The sequence below is a fragment of the Oryx dammah genome, unplaced genomic scaffold (genome assembly GCF_014754425.2).
Source record: "Oryx dammah isolate SB20612 unplaced genomic scaffold, SCBI_Odam_1.1 HiC_scaffold_9, whole genome shotgun sequence".
Taxonomy (NCBI): Eukaryota; Metazoa; Chordata; class Mammalia; order Artiodactyla; family Bovidae; genus Oryx; species Oryx dammah.
In genome coordinates this window covers 52,529,691-52,553,519 of record NW_024070193.1, presented here as the reverse complement: position 1 = coordinate 52,553,519, position 23,829 = coordinate 52,529,691, and the positions used below count along the sequence as shown (strand labels likewise).

The following is a 23,829-nucleotide window of genomic DNA, read 5'->3' as shown; positions in this document are numbered from 1 at the left end:
CAACTCTGCGCGACCTCATAGACGGCAGCCCATCAGGCTCCCCCGTCCCTGGGATTCTCCAGGCAAGAACACTGGAGCGGGTTGCCATTTCCTTCTCCAATGCACGAAAGTGAAAAGTGAAAGTGAAGTTGTTCAGTCGTGTCCGACTCTTAGCGACCCCATGGACTGCAGCCCACCAGGCTCCTCCATCTGTGGGATTTTCCAGGCAAGAGTGCAAGAGCAGGGTTGTGAAAATAAGCCCCCAGCAGTTGAGAGGGTCTTAGGGGAGAAGGGTCCTCAGATAGCAGGTTTCCAAAAGAGCAGGGTAGGGGAAGACAGCATTAAGAGACAAAGCTGGCTATACTAGTTTCCTAGGGTTGTCATCACAAAGAACCAGAAACTAGAGGCTTAAAACAGCAGCAGCTTCCTGTCTCACTGCTCAGGGGCCGGAAGTCTGGACCCAGGTGCTGGCTGAGCACTGGGAAGGAAGGCTTCTCTCGCAGCTTCTGGGGTCTGGCGGCGGATGCTGGGAGCTCCTCACGCGTAGGTGCAGCACTCCAGGCCCACGGCCAGCTTCTTCCTGTGTGTCTTCTGTATCCCCTCTGTGTGTGTGTGTGTGTGTGTGTGTGTGTGTGTTGTGTGTCTGTGTGGGTCCAGATTTCCCCTTTCTATAAGGACACCAGTTCTCTTCAACTAGTGCCCACCCTGATGAGCTCATTTTAACTGGATTTACCTTTGTGAAGTCCTTATTTCCAAATAAGGTCACATTCTGAGGCACTGTGTGTGTGTGTGGTGGGGGGGTGGGGAGCGGTGCCTGGGACTTCAACATATCTTTTTGGGGGACACACAATTCAATCTGTAACACTGACCGCTTGGGAGATTTTTCTGATAGACTGAGAATTCCGGAGAGTAAAGTGGGAGAATTTTAGGAACTGGTCAGAATGGGGAGCTGGCTACAGAAACGAGCAAATGCAGAGCACGCTGAACACAGGGCAAGGAGTGTCCTGGAGATCTGGACCTTCCCCTAGTCCCGACAAACAAGAGCCAAGTGCAGCGGGCTTCCCTGGCTCAAAGAACCCAACTGCCAGTGCAGAAAGTCCAGGTCCTGGTTCCTGGTCCGGGAAGATCCCACATACTGGGGAGCAACTCAGCCTGTATGCCGCCAACTACTGAGCAGAAACGCCGAAACTGCCGAAGCCTGCGCGCCCTGGAGTCCACGCTCTGCAAAAGAAGCCGCCGTGAGGGGCCCGCACCACTGCAGCTGGAGAGCAGCCCCTACTCGCCGCAGCCTGAGAAAGGCCCTCACAGCAACAAAGACGCAGCACTGCCAAAAATTAAAGAATAAGAGTCAAGCGCACAAAAGGACTGGTCAGTGTGCCCTAAAAAGTGAGACACACGTCTAGGAGAGACGGATCAAAAACAGAAGGCACTAATATAGATGAGTAAAAAAGATGTAACTAATGATATAAAAACCAGTAAGATGAGCATATCACTAACAACTATAGCAACGTATTTGAAAATACGGATAAGATGAACAATTTTCTAGAAAAGTTAACACCCAAACTTTAAGACATAAAAAACTTTACGGGACTTCCCTGGTGGCACAGTGGATAAGAATCTGTCAATGCAGGGGACACGGGCTCCATCTCTGGTCCAGGAAGAGCCCACGAGCTGCAGAGCAACTGAGTTCCTGCTGGCCACAGCTACTGAGCCACAGTGCCCAGAGCCTGTGCTCCTCAGCAAGAGGTGCCACCGCAGGGGGAAGCCCGGGCACCACGGAGAGGGGCAGCCCTGCTGGCCACAGCAGGGGAAAGACCACGCAAAGCCATTAACAGCCAGCACTGCTGCTCAGTCGCTTCAGTCGTGTCCGACTCTGTGCGGCCCCACAGACGGCAGCCCACCAGGCTCCCCCGTCCCTGGGATTCTCCAGGCAAGAACACTGGAGTGGGTTGCCATTTCCTTCTCCAATGCATGAAAGTGAAAAGTAAAAGTGAAGTCGCTCAGTCATGTCCGACTCTTAGTGACCCCGTGGACTGCAGCCTACCAGGCTCTTCCATCCATGGGATTTTCCAGGCAAGAGTACTGGAGTGGGGTGCCATTGCCTTCTCCGAACAGCCAGCACAGGCAAAGCAAATAAAATCATAAAGACATAAAGGCCTTAAAAAAAAGAAAAGTAATGCTACAGAGACTGATACTGTGGTTAAAAATTTTCCCCCAGAGAAAACTTTCACAGAGGAGTTCTACCGGACTTTCAGGGGCAGCTCCTATACAAACTATTCAACAGGACAAAAAACGAGGAATTAACCTTATTCCTTATGAAGACGTATGCAATTGTGACATCAAAACTAGGTACAAACAAAACTAGAAAAGGAAGTGAAAAGCTCAAGTCAGCCATAAGTATAGATGCAAAAAGCCTAAACTGAGTATTAACAAATCAAATTGAAGAGTGTAATGACAAACCATCATCTAGCTGGGTATTTCCCAAGAACACAAGGACAGAATCCAGAATCTGCAAACAGGACTACAGCTTTAGAACACTGACGGGCACTGGATTTATAACAGAATGGCAGTATAAAGAGGTGAGAAACAGTGCTCATTTGGGCAGCACATATACTAAAATTGGAACGATACAGAGAAGATTAGCATGGCCCCTGTGCAAGGATGACACGCAAATTCAGGAAGCATTCCATACTTTTTATAGAGTGAAGTAAGTCAGAAAGAAAAACACCAGTATCGTATACTAACGCATATATATGGAATTTAGAAAGATGGTTAACAATGACCCTACATGTGAGACAGCAAGAGACACAGATTTAAAGAACAGTCTTTTGGACTCTGGAGGAGAAGGTGAAGGAGGGATGATTTGAGAGGGTAGTGTTGAAATGTGTTCGATGCATGAGACAGGGTGCTCAGGGCTGGTGCACTGGGATGACCCTGAGGGATGGGATGGGGAGGGACGTGGGAGGGGGGTTCAGGATGGGGAACACATGTACACCCATGGCTGATTCATGTCAATGTATGGCAAAAAAGCACTACAATATTGTAAAGTAATTAGCCTCCAATTAAAATAAATAAATTTTTAAAAAATAAATAAAAGTTCTCAAATGGAAAAAAAAAAAGGTGAGAAATAAACAGTCTTTTCAAAGATATTAGGTAAACTGCAGACTCATACAATTGCAACTAACTGGCCTCCTCTCATACAATACCAAAAACAGAAGGGGAAAAAAACACAACTCTAGAGAGATTGTCAACTTAGATGTAATACATAAAGTCATGAACCTTCAGAAAAGACTGTAAGAGTACTGTTATCACCTCAGAGCAGGGGAAGACTATAAATAAAAAGGCTGGTCAATCTGACCATATCCCAATCAAGACCTTCTGTTTAAAAACCACCATAAAGAGAATGGGAAGGTGTCATGGAGTAGAAGAGAGTTGTCTGTGACATATATGTGTAATCAAGGCTAGTATCCAGATATATAAAAGACTACAACAAGAAAATAAACACAGGCTTCCCTGGTGATCCAGCGGTTAAGAATCCTGCCTGCCAGTGCAGGGGACACAGGTTCAATCCCTGGTCTGGAAGATCCTGCATGCCGCAGAGCAGCTGAACCCAACGAGGCCCGAGCACCCTAGAGCCCCTGCTACACGACAGGAGCAGCCTGCACACTGCAGCTAGACAATAGGCCCCCTTGCGGCAACCAGAGAAAGGCCCACACACAGCAGTCAGAAATAAACAGAAAGAAGAACGTAAATACCTCTCCAAAAGGGGGGGAGGGGAACTAAATGGAAACAAAGGTGCTGCCTCCAAAACCTGGGGGAGAAACTTACAGATAAATATATAGCTACGAATGGACTAGAAGCACACCAAAAGCAAAGGAGAAAGCACCTAACTAAAGACAGAAAGAAAATCATCAGAGTAATCAAAACAACAGGAAAGAACCACAAAGGTGAAACAGAAAACACAATCAAGAAACACAAAGCCAAAATCTGATTTCTTACAAAAGACTAGATAGAGACGAACTTCTGAAATAGGTCATGGAAGAAGGAAGACACACAAGAAGCACATGGAGTGAAAGAGATGGTGTAATCACAGATATTGGAGAGATCAGTTAAAAAAAAAATTCTGGAAAAAAATTCCCACAACTAAGATAAATTGTGAATTTCCTATGTCCATTAAGTAAATTTAAACAGGCAAACACCTACGTAGGCAAAAAATAAAATAAAATCATCTAATCCAGATTGTCTTTATAAAAAGCTTTATAAAACCTTGAAGAAAAAATTAAGTCCCATGCTTGGATGGTAAAGAATCCGCCTGCAATGCAGGAGATCTGGGTTCGATCCCTGGGTCAGGAAGATCCCCTGGAAGACATGGCAACCCACTCCAGTAATCTTGCCTGGAGAATCCCATGGACCCAGGAGCCTGGCGGGCCCTGGTCCATGCGGTCACAAAGAGCCAGACACGACTGAGTAAGCACAGCACAGCACAGCACACAAAAATATTTAACCCATAAAAAGAAAGTTACCCAGCTCACAGGAAGCTGATACAGCCTTAATTTTTAAAAGGACAGGCAAACAAAAAAAAAAAGAAGAAGAAAGAAAATGGAGGCTCAATCTCAGCTAGGAACAGAGACAACCTACTTATGAAACTTTGGAAGCATTCTCTCTAATCAGTAAGTAGACTAAAGACTCAAGTTCTCGGTGTTTCTAAACAACACTGCAGTGAATGCTAAGGCTTACCCCACACTAAGGCAAGAAAATGAAATGCAAAGATTACACAGAAAGAAAGAAACCCATCACTATTTAAAGATATCAACTAGGATAACTAAGCCATAAGTTTGGCAAGGTCCTGCAAAGGAGGGGGGAGAGAGAGAGAGAGAGAGGAAAAAAAAAAAAAAAAGATAAAATAAGAAAAAAACACTACAGCATTCCCATGCGACTTTCCTTCTATCCAGAAAGATCACCTTCCACCTTGAGAAGACTTTGTAGTTATTCGCTGGTGAGCAGCCAACAGGTGCAGTGGAAAGAAGTGGAGGTCAGACCCCCCAACTTCAAATCCTATTTCTTCCCTTTGTGGGGCTCTCTGAACTCTAAGAATGGGTTTGTTTTTAATTTAGTAGAAAATACTTTAAATATCCACACTCTAGGCACATGTTAGATGAGAGGTTCTCAAAGCATGGTTGTGGAATCCTGGAGAACCTGACTTTTTCAGTGGTTCAGGAGGTCAAACCTATGCTCAGAGTAATACTAAACCATTATTTGCCTTTTTCACTCTTGACATTTGCACAAAACCAATGGTGGTTGAAACTGCAGGTGCCTTGGCATCAACGCGGTAGCACCAAGCTGCATAAGCAGTCATTGTATAAAAACATTAACTTTATTAAATACTGGTCCTTGGGTAGGTATAATGTATTTCTGTTGCACACCTAAGTGCAATGGTTTTCTAAAGAAAAGGTTTTTATGAAACTGATCTGTGAACGGATTAAGCAGCTTCTCCTACAGAATATCATTTTTACTTAAAAACTGACAAACTATGATTATTCATTTCTGAGTATTTGACAGAAATTTCCTCAAAAATAAAGTGAGCCCTTCATTTCAAGGAAAAAACTATGACAGCATTTGTTACCAATGACAAAATCTGCACCCTCCTTCCGCGCTTTCTCTGATGAGATGGTGGTGATACTAAGGAATGTGATTTTTTGGTATTGCATAGTGAAAAATGAGAACATTGAGAAGGTTTGCAAAACTCAAGAAATCATTATTTTCCAAATGACCAATACTTGCACATTTAAAAGTATACAGGTTCAGAGACCCAGTCAAAGTTCAAAACAGACCCACTATATGTAACAATATAAAAAGTACACTGACACAGTTTCAGATTGCACATTGCAACTTTAAGAAACTGCCTCTTTTCAAATGCTGGTATGCTGGTATACTGTCAAAGAAGAATATCCAGAATGATCTGAAACGGCTATTAAAAGAATCTCTCCTTTTCCAACCACATATCTATGTGAGGCTGAACTTTCTTCACTTATGTCAACCAAAATAGTATACTCTAATAGCAGGTAAGAGAATCCATCTGCTTTACTATGCCAGACATTAAATAAACTTGCAAGTATAAGAGAATGCTATTCTTCACGTTTGATTTTGAAAAAGTTTTCACATAAAATCTATTTGTGATAATGTATAATGGTTTGTAATTGTTTTCTCAAATAAATTAGTAAAATGTAAAAGTTTCTGATTATGAATGGACTACAAAACATACAGTATGCTATTCTACTCAGACAGACTGAAACAAAGTAATCCATAATAAAATGACACCAACAAGGCTCTACTCGCCTCAAAATCATTCTGCTGAAATGACAAAGAGCCTTGGAAAGCCAAATAGTATTCATAGGTATAGTCTATGTTTGCCTTCAAAAAACTGTCACATGTTTAAAAACGTAACATTTCTAGTTACTACATATCATAAATATCAGAGTCATAAAAGAGAAGGAAAGACTGAGGGATTGTCATTGAAGGAGATAAAAAATAAATGCAATATGGGATCCTAGACAGAACATGGCTTAGAAAAAAGGCAATACAGAAAAAAAAAACACTGAAATCCAAATAAAATTTTGTTCTTCAGTTAACAGTTCTGTACCAAGGCAGTTTTGAAAACTGTACTCTGATTATGGAAGTAGGAGATGCTGGGTAAAGGGTAGATGTCAGCTCGCTATACTATCTTTTAAACTTGTAAATCCTAATCATAAACTCACAAAGTTTAAAACAGGAAGACTCTACTACCAAGATTCAGCACAGAACCATTTTCAAAGCAAGCAAAACAAAAATGATACAACTTCTAAATTCAGTGACAGAACCTACAGCAAAAAAAAAGGATGAAGCATCCTTTTTTTCCTTTCCACCAAAAGTAAACATTTAAGTTGTCCTGGCAAACTGGCAAGTGTTACTGTGATGAAACACATCAAATTATGAGACCATATCAATAAACTACCAAGTTTCGAAGGACACAAACTGTGCTGGACTTACTCTTAGGAGAGTGAGGGGGACCACCCTGATTTTAAAAATTGAACACAGTGAAATCTATGGACAAACAATAGGATATGTATAAATTAGTTGAGTGAATGGTTAGTCTACATAAATATTACTTTTTGAATATAAGGTTTCAATACTCAGCAGATGTTTCTCCAAGGCAATCAAAGTATATTATTAGAATCTATCCTTTAGAGCCGGGGTCAACTAGCTACAGCCCAAAGGCCAAACCCAGCTGGCCTGTTTTTGTACAACCATGACCTAAGAATGGCTTTTATATTTTTTAAAAGGTTGTAAACAAACAAAATAGAGTGACAGAGATCCTCTGGCCTACAAAGCCTTAAATATTTGCTCTCTGGCCTTTTATAGAAAAGCTTTGCCAATCCCTGCTTTAAAGTAATAAATTTTATTTGATTAAGTGAATTTGATTATAATTTAATTATTAATTATAAAGTCCAATGTGGACACTATACTCTGAAGTATCTTTTTTTTTAACCAACAATTTACTGAATTCTTTTAATATTAAACCCAGAAAGTTTTTGAAATTTGAAATGAGGAATTTTATAGAAATTATTCCCAATTCTGGAAGTAGTGTCAGGTACCACCATAATAAAATTTTCAAATTTCACTGATTCTGAAAATTTCCTATACTTCCAAGAAATGTCATCCACTCAAGAACATTCTGCTTTAGCATGAGACCCATAGAAAACCATCAGCTATTAATAGTTACATAATAAAATATATCCTCAGTAGTCTTTTATTAACACTGATCACAAAGTTGAAATTTTCCCATTTCCTCTAAGGGTCTATAAACTGACCTTTTAACATTTTAATCAGTATAGAAAATCTGTCTTCATCTCAAACCAGTTTTGATTTAGCAAATTATTTATAAACTACAAATGTACCTCCCAATGGAGACTATATGTAAAATACACCTTTTGTTTCAAAACAGATTTAAACCATAGTGAAGTTTTACAGAGCTCAGGCCAATGCCCTTTGGGAAGGGAATTATTTAGTATCAAAAATATTTTTATACATGAAGTCACATTAAAAAAATTTTTTTCAGATTACTCCTTAAATCTTGAAAACTAACTTACTATAAATTGTATATTTTTTGTGAACCCTTACGATGGAATGAAAAGTACCAGGTGGCCCAAAAGAACTTCCTAGAAGAGTTTTATTGAGTTTTACTTTTTTGAGTCCTTTGGTTATCTGCTCCTTACTTCACAGAACATGTATGACCCAGATTTCAAGTTACAATGGGTTTCAGCCTTCATTCAGTGAGGGGAAACTCAGTCCTCTCTTGAAACGGTAGTGCCACTGACAATCACTTTACTAACAATCACTTTAACTTCTACCAGCTTAGGTTTACTCACTTGGAAGAACAGGACTGGCCTATTAGCCTTCTAAGGTCTCTAACCATCTCTAGAAGCCTGATACTATAACTTAGATTTTAAAAAATATTTATGACCTGCCTCATTTCAAACAGAATCTGCAGCAGCCTATCCCTTATATACAAATGAGGTACTGGGTACACACAGGTGAAAAACACACAGTGAAGACTGGAGTGTAGAAAACAAAAGGGAAGAAGCAACGATTTTACCAGAAATTAGCCTCATCATAATCCAATACTATCAGCCTACACTCTTTAATGCAAACATACATTTCAAAACTGTCAGACTATTGAGAGAAACCACAGGTTTCCTTCATGCTATCTCCCCCCAAAGCTAAAGCAATCATTTCCTAAAAGAAGTATTTACAACTACCTCTTGATTTAAACATTTAAAAAGCACAGGCAGTAAGCAGACTTCCCTCTGAAAGAAAAATGGAAAGTTGCCTCCAGAGCAAATTTGTATCAAGAAGTCGCTTTTCCAGTAATTTCAAGTTGAGCACCTCAAGTTTACTTCTTGAACTTGAGAGAAGAAATGAAATAGACAAAAATCACAAGCCTTACTTCCCTAGAACTCGGGCATGTCCCACTTCCCTGATGCCTAAGGAGGCCACTGCCCTGCAGAGCAGAGAGGCTTGGGCACTCCCAGCTCCCGGGCCGGGCATGGGAAGCACAAGGACCATCAAAGGAGGTCTGCAACAGCCCCAAGTTTTCTTCAGACCTTCTCTAGATCACGGCAATCTTGGAATCTGCCAAAGTTTGTGATTCAAATGAAGGGCCTTGAATTTGTAAGAGGCAAGTAGTCTCCTGGCTCTTCTCAGATTTTGAGGACCCAATTAAATCCAAAAAAATGAACAGGTTCCTTAAAAGTGGTATTTGACTTCAAAGATACTTGAAAATTCAGAGTAAAAGACATACACCATGGAACCACTAACTGAAGACAATCACTGGAAAAAAGTTTCCCGGTGGAAAGTGTTGAAATACACAAAATTACAAAGATGTCAGACATTAAGAACAAGGTAGTAAAAAGGTTTAATATCAAAACTCTCTTTCTAGGCCACAAACAAAATGTTCATTAGTCGGCTGAAACAAAGGGCCAACTAATGAACCTAGCTCTGAAACAAACAGAACTCTAGAAATATAAAGAAGTCTCTCAATAACAGCTCACAATAGCCCTCAATAAGCAAAGCTCTCAGCAGCAGACCTTCATTAACCATAATTGAGAATAAACACTGAATTTGCCTCACCTGCTCTCTTCTGCCTTGACTACAAGTCCAGGGTCTCCAGGAGCAGCATGGCTTGTGTTCCCACTAGGGAATCAGTGCCTCTAGTACTGCCGACAGGAGCGACCCTATGACTTTCAGCAGCTCAATTTCTTCAACACCTAAGACAGTTGTTCTAGAAAACAAGCCACCTCATCCAGAGCCCTCAGGCTGCACAGCTGCAGAGAGAGGAAGTGCCAAGTTCAGGAAGACCTGCACAGATCAGGTCAGGGTCACAGACTGGTGACCTAAGGCTTTCCTCCAGGCGCTTCCACACCCTACAAACCATCTCCACCTTTTAGCTCAGAGTTTCCCTTGAAGATTGAAAAGCCTCCCTACCATGCGAGGCCTGCTCTGACCCAGAAGTCTTTCTTCTTGCCTTTTCATTCTCCCTGTCCTTTCCCTAGAGCTGCAGTGAGAAATTGGACAGCACTTTCAAGACACCAGGTGTTAAAGACCATCTATGGAAAATCGCACATAATTCGCACTAAGGAAAAGCTGCCTAACCACTGAAGTTTACACTTCAATCGGATGAACGTATAGTATGCAAACTGTTTTTCCATAAAAAGTGCTAAAAAATAAAAATACAGAGCTACCAAACTGGTAGGAAAAAACAAGCGAATTTTCTTTAGGATCAAGGCAAGAGACTAAGCTCAGATGTGTTTCAACCTCTCAAAATTAAACAAAATGAATGTCTGCTTGTACAGAGAGCAGAGACTAAACAAACTTTTGTTTTTGTGGTGCAATCAGTGCATCCTAAAGCCTTGTTCAAAAGGAAACAGCCTCGGAGGGTATTACCCCCCAATGAAAAAAACCTCACCTTGAGACAATTAAAAAAACCCTAAGTTAATGTGCTGTTTCTTCCATGCGGATACTTCCAATTATGATATACTTACTACTGAAATAACAAGAGATTAAAATTTGTAACCAGGAAAGACTACAATGTAGAACAGAGTAGGAACTGATACCAAAACCTTGGAGAGTGTTTCCCAACACAAGCCCTACCATTTCGCACACCTTATTCCAGCTCTAAGTGGCTTGTAAATCATTTGCAAGGCGAAGTAGCCCCTTCCCCCAACTCCAGTCATCCTAACAGCGGGGCGTATTTTACAGCAAAACTGTAGCCCGCAGGAGCGGCCCGCGGGGCCGAAGCCTGCGGGGCCGCCCTCCGTTGCCCGCCACCGCGGTGGGCAGAGGCCCGCGGGGCTCCATGGCGCGGGCAGAGGCCCAGGGTCGTGCAGGCCTCTCCCAAGGAGACGGAGGCTTCCGCCCGCCCGCCCCCGGGCACTGGTACCTCATGCTGTAGGCGCCGGCGCCCAGCTCCTGCCCGATGCCCGAGAGGCTGGCGTCGAAGTCGTGCACCAGCCCGGACTCTATCACCTCGTCCATCTTGAGCACCCAGGCCATCTTCCGGCCTCGCCGCCGCCCGGCGCGCGGCGCGGTCTCCGCGAGCGGGGCACAGGGGCCGGAGCTCCGCGGGCGCGTCCTGAGGAAGGGCGCGGGTGAAGCCTCCGGGGGAGCGGCGAATGGTCACCAGCGGCGGCCCGGGCGGCGGCCGGGATGAGAACAGCCGGGGCCGCGCGGGCAGGGCACGGCCAGCCCGGCGAGCAGCTGCAGCGGGAGCGGCCGGGCCGCCGGCAGCGCCTCCCTCCCGCGGGCGCCGGCCCCGCGCCTCATGCCGCCGCCGCCGCCCACCCCCTGCGCCGCGAGCGCTAGCGCCGCCGCTGCCGCCGCCCGCCCCGCCCCGAGGCCCCCGGTCGCATCCTCCCCGGGAACGCGCGGGAGCGGGAGCGCAGCCCGCCCGTCACCCTAGCACCGGCCTCGACCCCCGGCCCTCGGCCCGCCCGCCCCGGCTGGAGCGCCCCGCCGCCCCGGCCCACCCCGCCGACGCCGCACCACCGGCCCGAAGGCTGGTTTCTACAAGGCTCCGGCTCGAGCTCGCTCGCCGCTTCCGCCTCCCGCGGCCCCGCCCCGACCGCGGCCCCGCCCCCGCGCTCGCCCCGGGCCCGGCCCGGCCCGCACCGCCCGGGGTTTCGCGGCACTCCCGACACTTAGCTGTGAAGGAACCGTGGGGCAGTGTGGTACGGCCCCGCCCACACGGCAGGTTCCCAGGCTCCGCGGCCTGGCGGCCTCCCCGCACGCCAGCCCGGGAAGAGGCGGAGCCACAGGGCCGCCCGTTTCCGCACATCCAGAAAGGCGGGCTGATTGACAGGCCACCTGAACAATAATGGCAAGCGCCTGATCGAGGCTCCCGTGAGTCTCCGTGCCTCTACACTAAACCACCAATCAAAATCTTTTTCCTCTTGGGAGGGTTCTATGACTGAATTTGCTGCCAAAAGAGAGAATTCATTGGGCCGTACTGGAGGAAGCCGCCCTAAACCCTATTTCTAGAGGTTCTTTGATCTCGTGTGGTCTTTGTGGGTAGTTTCTGGATTTTGCCCACTCTATAGATGGCGAGTGGTTATGCGTCTTAGCCAGTAGGGGGCTATTGGCTGTTCAGCCCCGTCTGGGGGCTGAACGACCGGTTAGGCCGAAAGTCTTGATTGACGTGAGTGTAAGCCAATCGATGCTCCCGAGAAAGGGCTCCGGAAAGTTACCTAGACTACTAACTACCTTGAGCAGTTTGGCGAGCTTGAGGTAGAGGGGTTCGTTGTCAGGCTGTTATGCTATTGTTATTGTTCATGATTCTGGAGTTCACTGGACATAGGGGTATTCCCATCCAGGGTCTTTCCTGTCGAGTCAAGGATACCCATATTCATGTCTATTGCTGATGCTGTGGACCCGGACCTCAGTTGGGCTGCTGAAATACCTACACGTGGACTTTCCGTGTGGTCTTGACATCCATACACCTCTTCAGCTGGAATCCAAAAGCAAGTTCCAAAAGACAAGTTGGAGAAGTTACTGGTGTTTTAGGTCAAAGATTCTTTGCTTGAGCGAACTTTAGTCAGGCTCCCTATCTTCTCCTGTCCTATCAGTAAAATTCAGGTCTAGCAGGAAGGAGTCATTTTAGGAACACTTTATTTCTGTATCTGATCAGATTCCTAAGTCTCCACCATCACCTAGGTAATATCTGATCACTCTCGCCTGCCTTCAACAAGAAACCTATTAGGTGGGTTCAACCAGAAACCCCCTTACCCTTTATGTTTCCTCTTAGTAATTTTCCATCCGCTGACCTCTGCCCTCCTCCTTGGCTCTAAATTCCCACTTGCCATGCTGTATTTGGGTGGAGCCCAGTCTCCTTGGCTTTCCAGGTGGCGCTAGTGGTAAAGATTCCATCTGCCAATGCAGGAGCAGCAAGAGATGCAGGTTCAATCCTTGAGTTGGGAAGATCCCCTGGAATAGGATATGGCACTCCACTGCCTGGGAAATTCCATGGGCAGAGGAGCCTGGTGGGATGCTCCTTGCACTGAAAAGAGTCAGACATGACTGAGCACACATGTCCCAAGATGGCTGTCACAGCTCTAGATATTACATCTATTTGGGGGCTTCAAAATCACTGCAGATGGCGATTGCAACCATGAAATTAAAAGACGCTTACTCCTTGGAAGGAAAGTTATGACCAACCTAGATAGCATATTAAAAAGCAGAGACATTACTTTGCCAACAAAGGTCTGTCTAGTCAAGGCTATGGTTTTTCCAGTAGTCATGTATGGATGTGAGAGTTGGACTGTGAAGAAGGCTGAGGCACCAAAGAATTGATGCTTTTGAACTGTGGTGTTGGAGAAGACTCTTGAGAGTCCCTTGGACTGCAAGGAGGTCCAACCAGTCCATCCTAAAGGAGACTAGTCCTGGGTGTTCATTGGAAGGACTGATGCTAATGCTGAAACTCCAATACTTTGGCCACCTGATGCGAAGAGTTGACTCATTGGGAAAGACCCTGATGCTGGGAAAGATTGGGGGCAGGAGGAGAAAGGGACGACAAAGGATGAGATGGCTGGATGGGAGTTGGTGATGGACAGGGAGGCCTGGCGTGCTGCGATTCATGGGGTTGCAAAGAGTCGGACATGACTGAGCGACTGAACTGAATGAACTGAACTGAACTGAGGTGACTCAGAGGGTAAAGACTCTTCCTGTAATTTAGGAGACCCAAGTTCAATCCCTGGGTTGGGATGATCCCTTGGAGAAAGGAAAGGCTACCCACTCTACTATTCTTGCCTGGAGAATTCCATGGACAGAGGAGCCTGGTGGGCTACAGTCCACGGGGTTGCAAAGAGTTGGACACGACTGAGTGACTAACACTTTGACTTCAGTCTTGTTGAGCCCCGTCTCCCCAACTGCAAAATTCCATTGCAGTGGTCCCTCTACCTATAATCATGGTCCATCCATCTTTAACAATTATCGTTGATTTTTTTTTTCCTTAACACTTAAGGCCTGGGGCCAGAAACTGATACAGAGTCTTTATTCTGCGTTGTATTCTATCAGTCATTGCTCTTTACAGCATCAGACCTTGCTTCTATCACCAGTCACATCCACAGCTGGGTATTGTTTTTGCTTTGGCTTCATCCCTTCTTTCGTTCTGGAGTTATTTCTCCACTGATCTCCAGTAGCATATTGGGCACGTACTGACCTGGGGAGTTCCTCTTTCAGTATCCTATCATTTTGTCTTTTCATACTGTTCATGGGGTTCTCAAGGCAAGAATACTGAAGTGGTCTGCCATTCCCTCATCCAGTGGACCACATTCTGTCAGAATCAAGGCAAATTGGAAGTGGTCAAACAAGAGATGGCAAGAGTGAACGTCGACATTCTAGGAATCAGCGAACTAAAATGGACTGGAATGGGTGAATTTAACTCAGATGACCATTATATCTACTACTGTGGGCAGGAATCCCTCAGAAGAAATGGAGTAGCCATCATGGTCAACAAAAGAGTCCAAAATGCAGTACTTGGATGCAATCTCAAAAACAACAGAATGATCTCTGTTCATCTCCAAGGCAAACCATTCAATATCACAGTTATCCAAGTCTATGCCCCAACCAGTAACGCTGAAGAAGCCGAAATTGAATGGTTCTATGAAGACCTACAAGACCTTTTAGAACTAACACCCAAAAAAGATGTCCTTTTCATTATAGGGGACTGGAATGAAAAAGTAGGAAGTCAAAAAACACCTGGAGTAACAGGCAAATTTGGCCTTGGAATGCGGAACGAAGCAGGGCAAAGACTAATAGAGTTTTGCCAAGAAAATGTACTGGTCATAGCAAACACCCTCTTCCAACAACACATGAGAAGACTCTACACATGGACATCACCAGATGGTCAACACCGACATCAGATTGATTATATTCTTTGCAGCCAAAGATGGAGAAGGTCTATACAGTCAACAAAAACAAGACCAGGAGCTGACTGTGGCTCAGATCATGAATTCCTTATTACCAAATTCAGACTCAAATTGAAGAAAGTAGGGAAAACTGCTAGACCATTCAAGTATGACCTAAATCAAATCCTTTATGATTATACAGTGGAAGTGAGAATTAGATTTAAGGGCCTAGATCTGATAGATAAGAGTGCCTGATGAACTATGGAATGAGGTTTGTGACACTGTACAGGAAACAGGGATCAAGACCATCCCCATGGAAAAGAAATGCAAAAAAAAAAAAAAAAAAAAAGGCAAAATGGCTGTCTGGGGAGGCCTTACAAATAGCTGTGAAAAGAAGAGAGGCGAAAAGCAAAGGAGAAAAGGAAAGATATAAGCATCTGAATGCAGAGTTCCAAGGAAAAGCAGGAAGAGATAAGAAAGCCTTCATCAGCGATCAATGCAAAGAAATAGAGGAAAAGAACAGAACAGGAAAAACTAGAGATCTCCTGAAGAAAATCAAAGATACCAAGGGAACAGTTCATGCAAAGATGGGCTCGATAAAGGACAGAAATGGTATGGACCTAACAGAAGCAGAAGATACTAAGAAGAGGTGGCAAGAATACACAGAAGAACTGTACAAAAAAGATCTTCACGACCCAGATAATCACGATGGTGTGATCACTCATCTAGAGCCAGACATCCTGGAATGTGAAGTCAAGTGGGCCTTAGAAAGCATCACTACGAACAAAGCTAGTGGAGATGATGGAATTCCAGTGGAGTTGTTTCAAATCCTGAAAGATGATCTGTGAAAGTGCTGCACTCAATATGCCAGCAAATTTTGGAAAACTCAGCAGTGGCCACAGGACTGGAAAAGGTCAGTTTTCATTCCAATACCAAAGAAAGGCAATGCCAAAGAATGCTCAAGCTACCGCATAACTGCACTCATCTCGCATTCTAGTAAAGTAATGCTCAAAATTCTCCAAGCCAGGCTTCAGCAATATGTGAACCGTGAACTTCCTGATGTTCAAGCTGGTTTTAGAAAAGGCAGAGGAACCAGAAATCAAATTGCCAACATCCGCTGGATCATGGAAAAAGCAAGAGAGTTCCAGAAAAACATCTATTTCTGCTTTATTGACTATGCCAAAACCTTTGACTGTGTGGATCCCAATAAACTGTGGAAAATTCTGAAAGAGATGGGAATACCAGGCCACCTGACCTGCCTCTTGAGAAACCTATATGCAGGTCAGGAAGCAACAGTTAGAACTGGACATGGAACAAAAGACTGGTTCCAAATGGGAAAAGGAGTACATCAAGGCTGTATATTGACACACTGCTTATTTAACTTCTATGCAGAGTACATCATGAGAAACGCTGGACTGGAAGAAACACAAGCTGGAATCAAGACTGCTGGGAAAAATATCAATAACCTCAGATATGCAAATGACACCACCGTTATTGCAGAAAGTGAAGAGAAACTAAAAAGCCTCTTGATGAAAGTGAAAGAGGAGAGTGAAAAAGTTGGCTTAAAGCTCAACATTCAGAAAACGAAGATCATGGCACCCAGTCCCATCACTTCATGGCAAATAGATGGGGAAACAGTGGAAACAGTGTCAGACTTTATTTTTGGGGGCTCCAAAATCACTGTAGATGGTGATTGCAGCCATGAAATTAAAAGACACTTACTCCTTGGAAGAACAGTTATGACCAACCTAAATAGCATATTCAAAAGCAGAGACATTACTTTGCCGACTAAGGTCCAGTCTAGTCAAGGCTATGGTTTTTCCAGTGGTCATGTACAGATGTGAGAGTTGGACTGTGAAGAAAGCTGAGTGCCGAAGAATTGATGCTTTTGAGCTGTGGTGTTGGAGAAAGACTCTTGAGAGTCCCTTGGACTGCAAGGAGATCCAACCAGTCCATTCTGAAGGAGATCAGCCCTGGGATTTCTTTGGAAGGAATGATGCTAAAGCTGAAACTCCAGTACTTTGGCCATCTCATGTGAAGAGCTGACTCATTGGAAAAGAGTCTGATGCTGGGAGGGATTGGGGGCAAGAGGAGAAGGGGACGACCGAGGATGAGATGGTTGGATGGCATCACCAACTCGATAGACACAAGTCTGAGTGAACTCCGGGAGTTGGTGATGGACAGGGAGGCCTGGCGTGCTGCGATTCACGGAGTCGCGAAGAGTCGGACATGACTGAGCGACTGAACTGAACTGATTCTATCAGTCAAGCAGCCACATGATCAGATTGATGGGTGGAGAGTTAAATCATTTGAGGATCATGTCTTAAAACTTCCAGAATCACCCTCTGGCCACAAATTTTTTGCATTCTTTCCACATGCAGCATACACTCATCTTCTCCCCAGGCCCATGTAAAGTTCTCATTCCATTACAGCATCAAGTTCCAAAATCTTGTGAGGTCCTGGAGCAGATGAGGCTCTTGGATGTAGTTTCTTGGGTGTAATTCAAGTGGTTCCTCTCCATGTGAAGTTCTGTGAATTAAAAAGACAGCGGATCTGCACCAATCACTACCACATCCGTAGTGAGCAATGATGAGAGATGCACAGGAGACTCTGCCTCTATAGGCATTTCCCTTCTAAAAGGACAGCAATAAAAGGCACACAGTAGTTACTAGTCCATAAAAAGTCTGAAATCTAACTGGGTAAATACTATCGGTTCCTTGATTAAGACTCTGCCAACTTCCTGGGAATACTCAGTGGCTCTTTTCTCCATCCATTGGCCTCTTGGCTGCACCTTCTGAGTTATCCTTCCAGTTCCATAAAAAGTAGCCCATGTTTACAGCTAAATCGCTTTCTCAGCTGCTTCCTGTCCATAGTTGTGCAGAGGTCTGAAGACCTCTTTTCATATTGTACTGTCCCTGTCCCTTCCAATCTAAGCTGATGTAATTCATTTGTAAACTTTGTAGGTCTTTTGAATCAATTGATAACCTACTCCAATAAGCAAAAACTGCACCAACACATTGTGGGGGGAGATGCAGCTTAATTGTATTGTTCTGGTTCAGTTTCTTATAAAGTCACAGTCATGACATTAGCTCAGGCTGCAGTTGTGAAGGCTTAACCAGGCAAGAGGATCCACTTCCACGCTCACTTGCATGACTGTTGGCCAGAAACCTCAGTGACTCAACGTTTGGGACCACAGGGCTGCTTGTTGTTGTTCAGTCACCCAGTAGTGACTTTGCGACCTCATGGACTGCAGCACACCAGGCCTCCCTGCCCTTCACCAACTTCTGGAGTTTGCCCAAGTTCACGTTCAATGGATTGGTGATGCCATCCAGCCATCTCATCCTCTGATGCCTTCTTCTTCTGCTCTCCATCTTTCCCAGCATCAGGGACTTTTCCAGTGAGTTGTCTGTTCACATCAGATGACCAAAATACTGGAGCTTAGGCTTCAGCATCAGTCAGTATTCAGCATCAGTGAATATTCAGGGTTGAGCTCCCTTAAGATTGACCGCTTTGATCTCCTTGCTGTCTAAGGGACTTTCAGGAGTCTTTTCCAGCACCACAGTTCACAGACATTAATTCTTTGGCGTCTGCTTCTTTTACGGTCCAGCTCTCACAAACATATGTGACTCCTGGGAAGACCATAGCCTTGACTATACAGACTTTTGTTGAAAGAGTAATCTCTCTACTTTTCAGTACACTGTCTAGGTTTGTCATCACCTTCCTGCCAAGAAGCAATCGTCTTCTGATTTCATGGCTGCAGTCACCATCCACAGTGATTTTGGAGCCCAAGAAGAGGAAATCTGTCATTACTTCCATCTTTTCCCCTTCTATTTGCCATGAAGTAATGGGGCTGGATGCTAAGATCTTCGTTTTTTTAATATTTAGTCTTAAGCCGGCTCTTTCACTCTCCTCCTTCACCCTCATCAAGAAGAGGCTCTTTAGTTCCTCTTTGCTTTCTACCATTAAGAGTGGTATCATCACATATCTGAGGTTGCTGATGTTTCTCCTGCTTATCTTGATTCCAGCTTGTAACTCATCCAGCCCAGCATTTCTTAGGATGTTCTCAGTGTATAGGTTAAACAAAGAGGGTGGCAGCAGACTCCTCTGCTGCTTGAATGTCCTCAAAACATGGCGCTGGCAGCTCCTGAGAGAGCTAATTCCTAGACAGATTGATAAGGAGTCCGAGGCCCTCAAGGAGGAGAGGGTCCAGGGCTCTCGCGGAGGAGAAAGCGGACTAGGGCTTTCAAGGAGAAAGAGACAAAACCATCTTTTGAAGGGACAAATGTCAAAAAGTTGGTAGATGTATTTTTAACCAGAAGAGCCACATTCATCATTATCACTTATTAGGTTTTTGAAGGCACTAAAATAGAAGAATTAGATCAGAAATTCAACGTATAAAAATGGAAAGAAGGAGGTTAAAATTATCACTGTTTATAGACTGTCTGCTCATATATCTGAAAATGTCATGGGAAGACAGTAAAAACTGAATAACACGGTGGCATCTAGGAACTAACTTATAAAATATAAAGAAACATGTAAGCAAAGATTTTTAATTCTCATAAACACAAATGTACCCTGAAAATTGAAAACACTCAGCAGTGTGTCCGGTCACTCAGCAGTGGCCGACTCTGCGACCCCATGGATTGTGGCCCACTAGGCTCCTCTGTCCATGGGATTTTCCCAACAAGAATACTGGAGTGTGTTGCCATGCTCTCCTCCAGAGGATCTTTTGGACCCGGGGATTGAACCTGCGTCTCCTACATTTGCACTTTACCACTAAGGCACCTGGGAATCTAAAAATACTACATTCAGTATTATAATGGTAGTTCTCCATAAGCTGACAGTAAACTTAATATTTCAATAAAAATAGTAACAAATATTTAACTGGACAAGCTGATTCTAAGATTAATATGGGAAAATAAATAAGCAAAAATAGCCCCCCAAATTTGAAAAAGTCAAATGAAAATATTTATACACCTAAATATTTAAGAGTGTGCATTGGTGAATGGATAGATAAGAGAAGAGAATGAAAAATCTAGAAACAGATCAATATGCATATGGAAACTTACTGTGTAATAAAAACTGGCATCTCAAATAGTGGAAGAAAATGGAACATTCAGTAAATGATATGGGAATCAAGTTAACCATCTGAAAAACATACCAGAATAAATTATAAGTGGCTTCATTTTGTTTTTTTCCAAAAAGATTGGAAAGGATGGAAAGCAAAATCATAAAACACTAGAAGTAAATATGAGAACATAAAAATTTTAGTTATTCAGAGAGGAAAAGGCTTTTTTAATTATGACTCAAAATCTAGAAATTTTAAGAGGTGGATAATATTTGATAACCCCAAAATTATACTTTTCTTCCTAACAACCATTGCCATAAGCAAATTCAAAGAATAGGAAAATACTATTTAGGACTTATCACGGATAAAAAGTTTTATTTCCCTAATACCTAAAGTTCCTATAAATAGATTAAACAAAATACTGTGAAAATGGCCTTTATACACTACAATTCCAAAGAATACACAAATTGGGAGTAAGTCTTTAGGATATACCCAAACAGAAACTTTCATTGAGAAGAGCAATGAAATTGAAGAGCTACTTCCCACAGGACAACCTAAAACCTCACCACTAGAATTTTATGTTGCCAGTAATGGTGAAGATTAGCCACATCTGAAGAAAACTTTGTTCTTGTAAAAAGGCAGAAGCTGATACAGCTTTCAATAGAAAGGACTGCTATAGCCATAGTCAGTGATCCCATACCTATCATTTTCTCTCAATTAGATGGGACCCTGGGGATCAGCTGCAGAACAACTGCTCTTAGACAGCCTTCATCCAATCAGAACTTAGTGGCAGCTAATGGCCAGGATGACAGCTGGTAAACAGGAAGGACAAGCTTCTGATATAGAAAATCAGATCTTTAAGAAATGTTCACATTTGAGTGCTGGATTAAAAAGTGCTACCTGTTTGGAATTCTGCACAGCAATTAATTTTTACTTGAGAAAAATGAATGATAGATAGCATGATTTTCAAATGCTCACGTTAGCATGATTTTGAAATGCTTCTGTGTGATGGGTTTTGGGCTTACGCTTAACCATTTCAAAATATGCATGCTTTCAGACTCTGTTAAGCGGTTCATGGGGGCTAGTGAGTGAATGCTTGTGTCCCCTCAAAATTGCAAGTGATAGTATTAGAAGGTAGGGCCTTTGGGAGGTGATGAGCTCATAAGGTCCCACAGAGCTCCCTAGCCCCTTCTGCCCTGTGAGGACACAATGAGAAGTCTGCAACCCATAAGACAGCCCTCTCCTGTCTATGCTAGACCACTGTTCTCAGACTTCCAGCCTCCAGAACTGTGAGAAATAAATCCTGGTGTTTATAAGCCACCCAGTCTGTGGTATTTCGTCATAGTGGCCTGGAGAGATTAAGACAGTGCTAGGTGTCCCTTTGGGACATACTGAGGTTTTGGAAAAGTTACTGAGCTACAGTGTCAGGTTTTGCTGTACAACCGGCCATTTCAGAATTTACTGGCATAAACAACCAGCATTTACTTGGCTCATGCTTCTGTGGGTCAACCAGCCGGGCTCAGTTGGGCAACTATTGTGAGCTCAGCCAGTCTTCCTCATGGCACTGCAGTAAACCGTGGGATGGCTTTGCTGATCTTGGCAGGGTCTCTCCTACACCTGGGGTTTGGCCAGGACAACTGGGCTGACTTGAGTTTCAATGTATGGCTTCCCACTCTCCTGCAGACTAGCCCTGCTTTATGCCCGTGGCGGTTGAATGGGTTCCAAGAGATAGTATAAGGACTTGATCAGCCCAGAACTTGAGCACCATCACGTCTGCTGAAATCTCTTGGCCAAAGCAAGTCATAAGACCAGCCCTCGTCCAAGAGATGGGGAAACAGACTCAATCTCTTAGCAGGAGGCGATGCAAAATCACAATTATGTGGATATAAACGCTGACAAGAAGCAAAGATGATTTTTACTAGCTGGTTCTTAAAATGCTTCAACATAATAAAATGCACTTTTTTTTTTTCAGATTCTGTTAATAGGGGAGGGATTGGAAAACTGTGGCCATTTTTGTAAAAATCATTAAGAGATACCAAGGGAACGTTTTGCTGAGCACAATAAAGGACATAAATGGTATGGACCAAAAAGAAGCAGAAGATATTAAGAAGAGGTGGCAAGAATACAGAGAAAAACTATACAAAAAAGATCTTCATGACCAAGATAACCATGATGGTGTGATCACTCACCTAGAGCCAGACATCCTGGAGTCTGAAGTCAGGTGGGCCTTAGGAAGAATCACTTCGAACAAAGATAGTGTAGGTGATGGAATTCCAGCTGAGCTATTTCAAATCCTAAAAGATGATGCTGTGAAAGTGCTACACTCAATATGTCAGCAAATTGGAAAACTCAGCAGAGGCCACAGGACTGGAAAAGGTCAGTTTTCATTTCAATCCCAAAGAAAGGTAATGCCAAAGAATGCTCAAACTATTTCACAATTGCATTCATCTCAAATGCTAGCAAAGTAATGCTCAAAATTCTCCAAGTGAGGCTTCAATAGTATGTGAACTGAGAATTTCCAAATGTTCAAGCTCGATTTAGAAAAGGCAGAGGAACCAAAGATCAAATTGCTAACATCTGTTGGATCATAGAAAAAGCAACAGAATTTCAGAAAAACATCTACTTCTGCTTTATTGACTATGCCAAAGCCTTTGACTGTATGGATCATGACAAATTGTGGAAAATTCTTGGAGATGGGAATACCAGATCACCTTACCTGCCTCCTGAGAAACCTGGATGCAGGTCAAGAAGCAACAGTTAGAACCACACATGGAACAACGGACTAGTTCAAAATTGGGAAAGGAGTACATCAAGGTTGTATATTGTCATCTTGCTTATTTAACTTATATGCATTAAAATCATGCAAAATGCCAGGCTGGATGAAGCACAAGCTGGAATCAAGATTTCAGGGAGAAATATCAATAACCTCAGGTATGCAGATGACACCACCATTATAGCAGAAAGTGAAGAGGAACTGAAGAGCCTCTTGATGAAAGTGAAAGAGGAGAGTGAAAAAGTTGGCTTAAAACTCAACATTCAAAATAACTTAAGATCATGGCATCTGGTCCCATCACTCCATGGGAAATAGATGGGGAAACAATGGAAACAGTGACAGACTTAATTCTTTTGGGCTCCAATATCACTGCAGATGGTGACTGCAGCCATGAAATTAAAAGATGCTTGCTCCTTGAATGTGGAGAAGGCAATGGCAACCCACTCCAGTACTCTTGCCTGGAAAATCCCATGGATGGTAGGCTATAGTTGCTGAGAGTCCGGCACGACCAATGCGACTTAGCAGCAATAGCAGCAACTCCTTTGAAGAAAAGGTATGACCAACCTAGAGAGCATATTAAAAAGCAGAGACATTACTTTGCCAACAAAGGTCTGTTTAGTCAAAGCTAAGGTTTTTCCAGTAGTCATGATGTGTAAGTTGGACAATAAAGCAAGCTGAGTGCCAAAGAATCAATGCTTTTGAACTGTGGTGTTGGAGAAGACTCTTGAGAGTCCCTTGGACTGCAAAGAGATCCAATCAGTTCAACCTAAAGGAAATCAGTCCTGAATATTCACTGGAAGGACTGATGCTGAAGCTGAAACTCCAATACTTTGGCCACCTGATGGAAGAACTGACTCATTGGAAAAGACCGTGATGCTGGGAAAGATTGAAGGCAGAAGGGAATGACAGAGGATGAGATGGTTGGATGGCATTACCAACTGAATGGATATGAGTTTAAGCAAGCTCCAGGAGTTTGTGATGGACAGGAAAGCCTGGCGTGCTGCAGTCCATGGGGTCGCAAAGAGTTGGATGCGACTGAGCGACTGAACTGAACAAACAGGTAGGTAGGAAAA

The 23,829-nt window shown here is 43.7% G+C and overlaps 1 protein-coding gene and 1 non-coding gene across 3 annotated transcripts in view; one reads left to right on the top strand and one right to left on the bottom strand.

Moving 5' to 3' along the window:
• The window catches only part of UBP1 (upstream binding protein 1), a 64,715-nt gene extending 53,402 nt beyond the window's left edge, over window positions 1-11,313 (bottom strand). For both annotated transcript variants that reach the window (XM_040246306.1, XM_040246307.1), the window contains exon 1: window positions 10,955-11,313. In XM_040246306.1, coding sequence (XP_040102240.1) covers window positions 10,955-11,067 — 113 coding nt within the window. In that variant the 5' untranslated portion in view covers window positions 11,068-11,313. The remainder of the gene's footprint in view (window positions 1-10,954) is intronic.
• Window positions 2,569-2,675, top strand: LOC120868487. Its single transcript, XR_005722231.1, has one exon. It is a non-coding gene; the product is annotated as a U6 spliceosomal RNA (small nuclear RNA).
• Window positions 11,314-23,829: the final 12,516 nt, after the last annotated feature.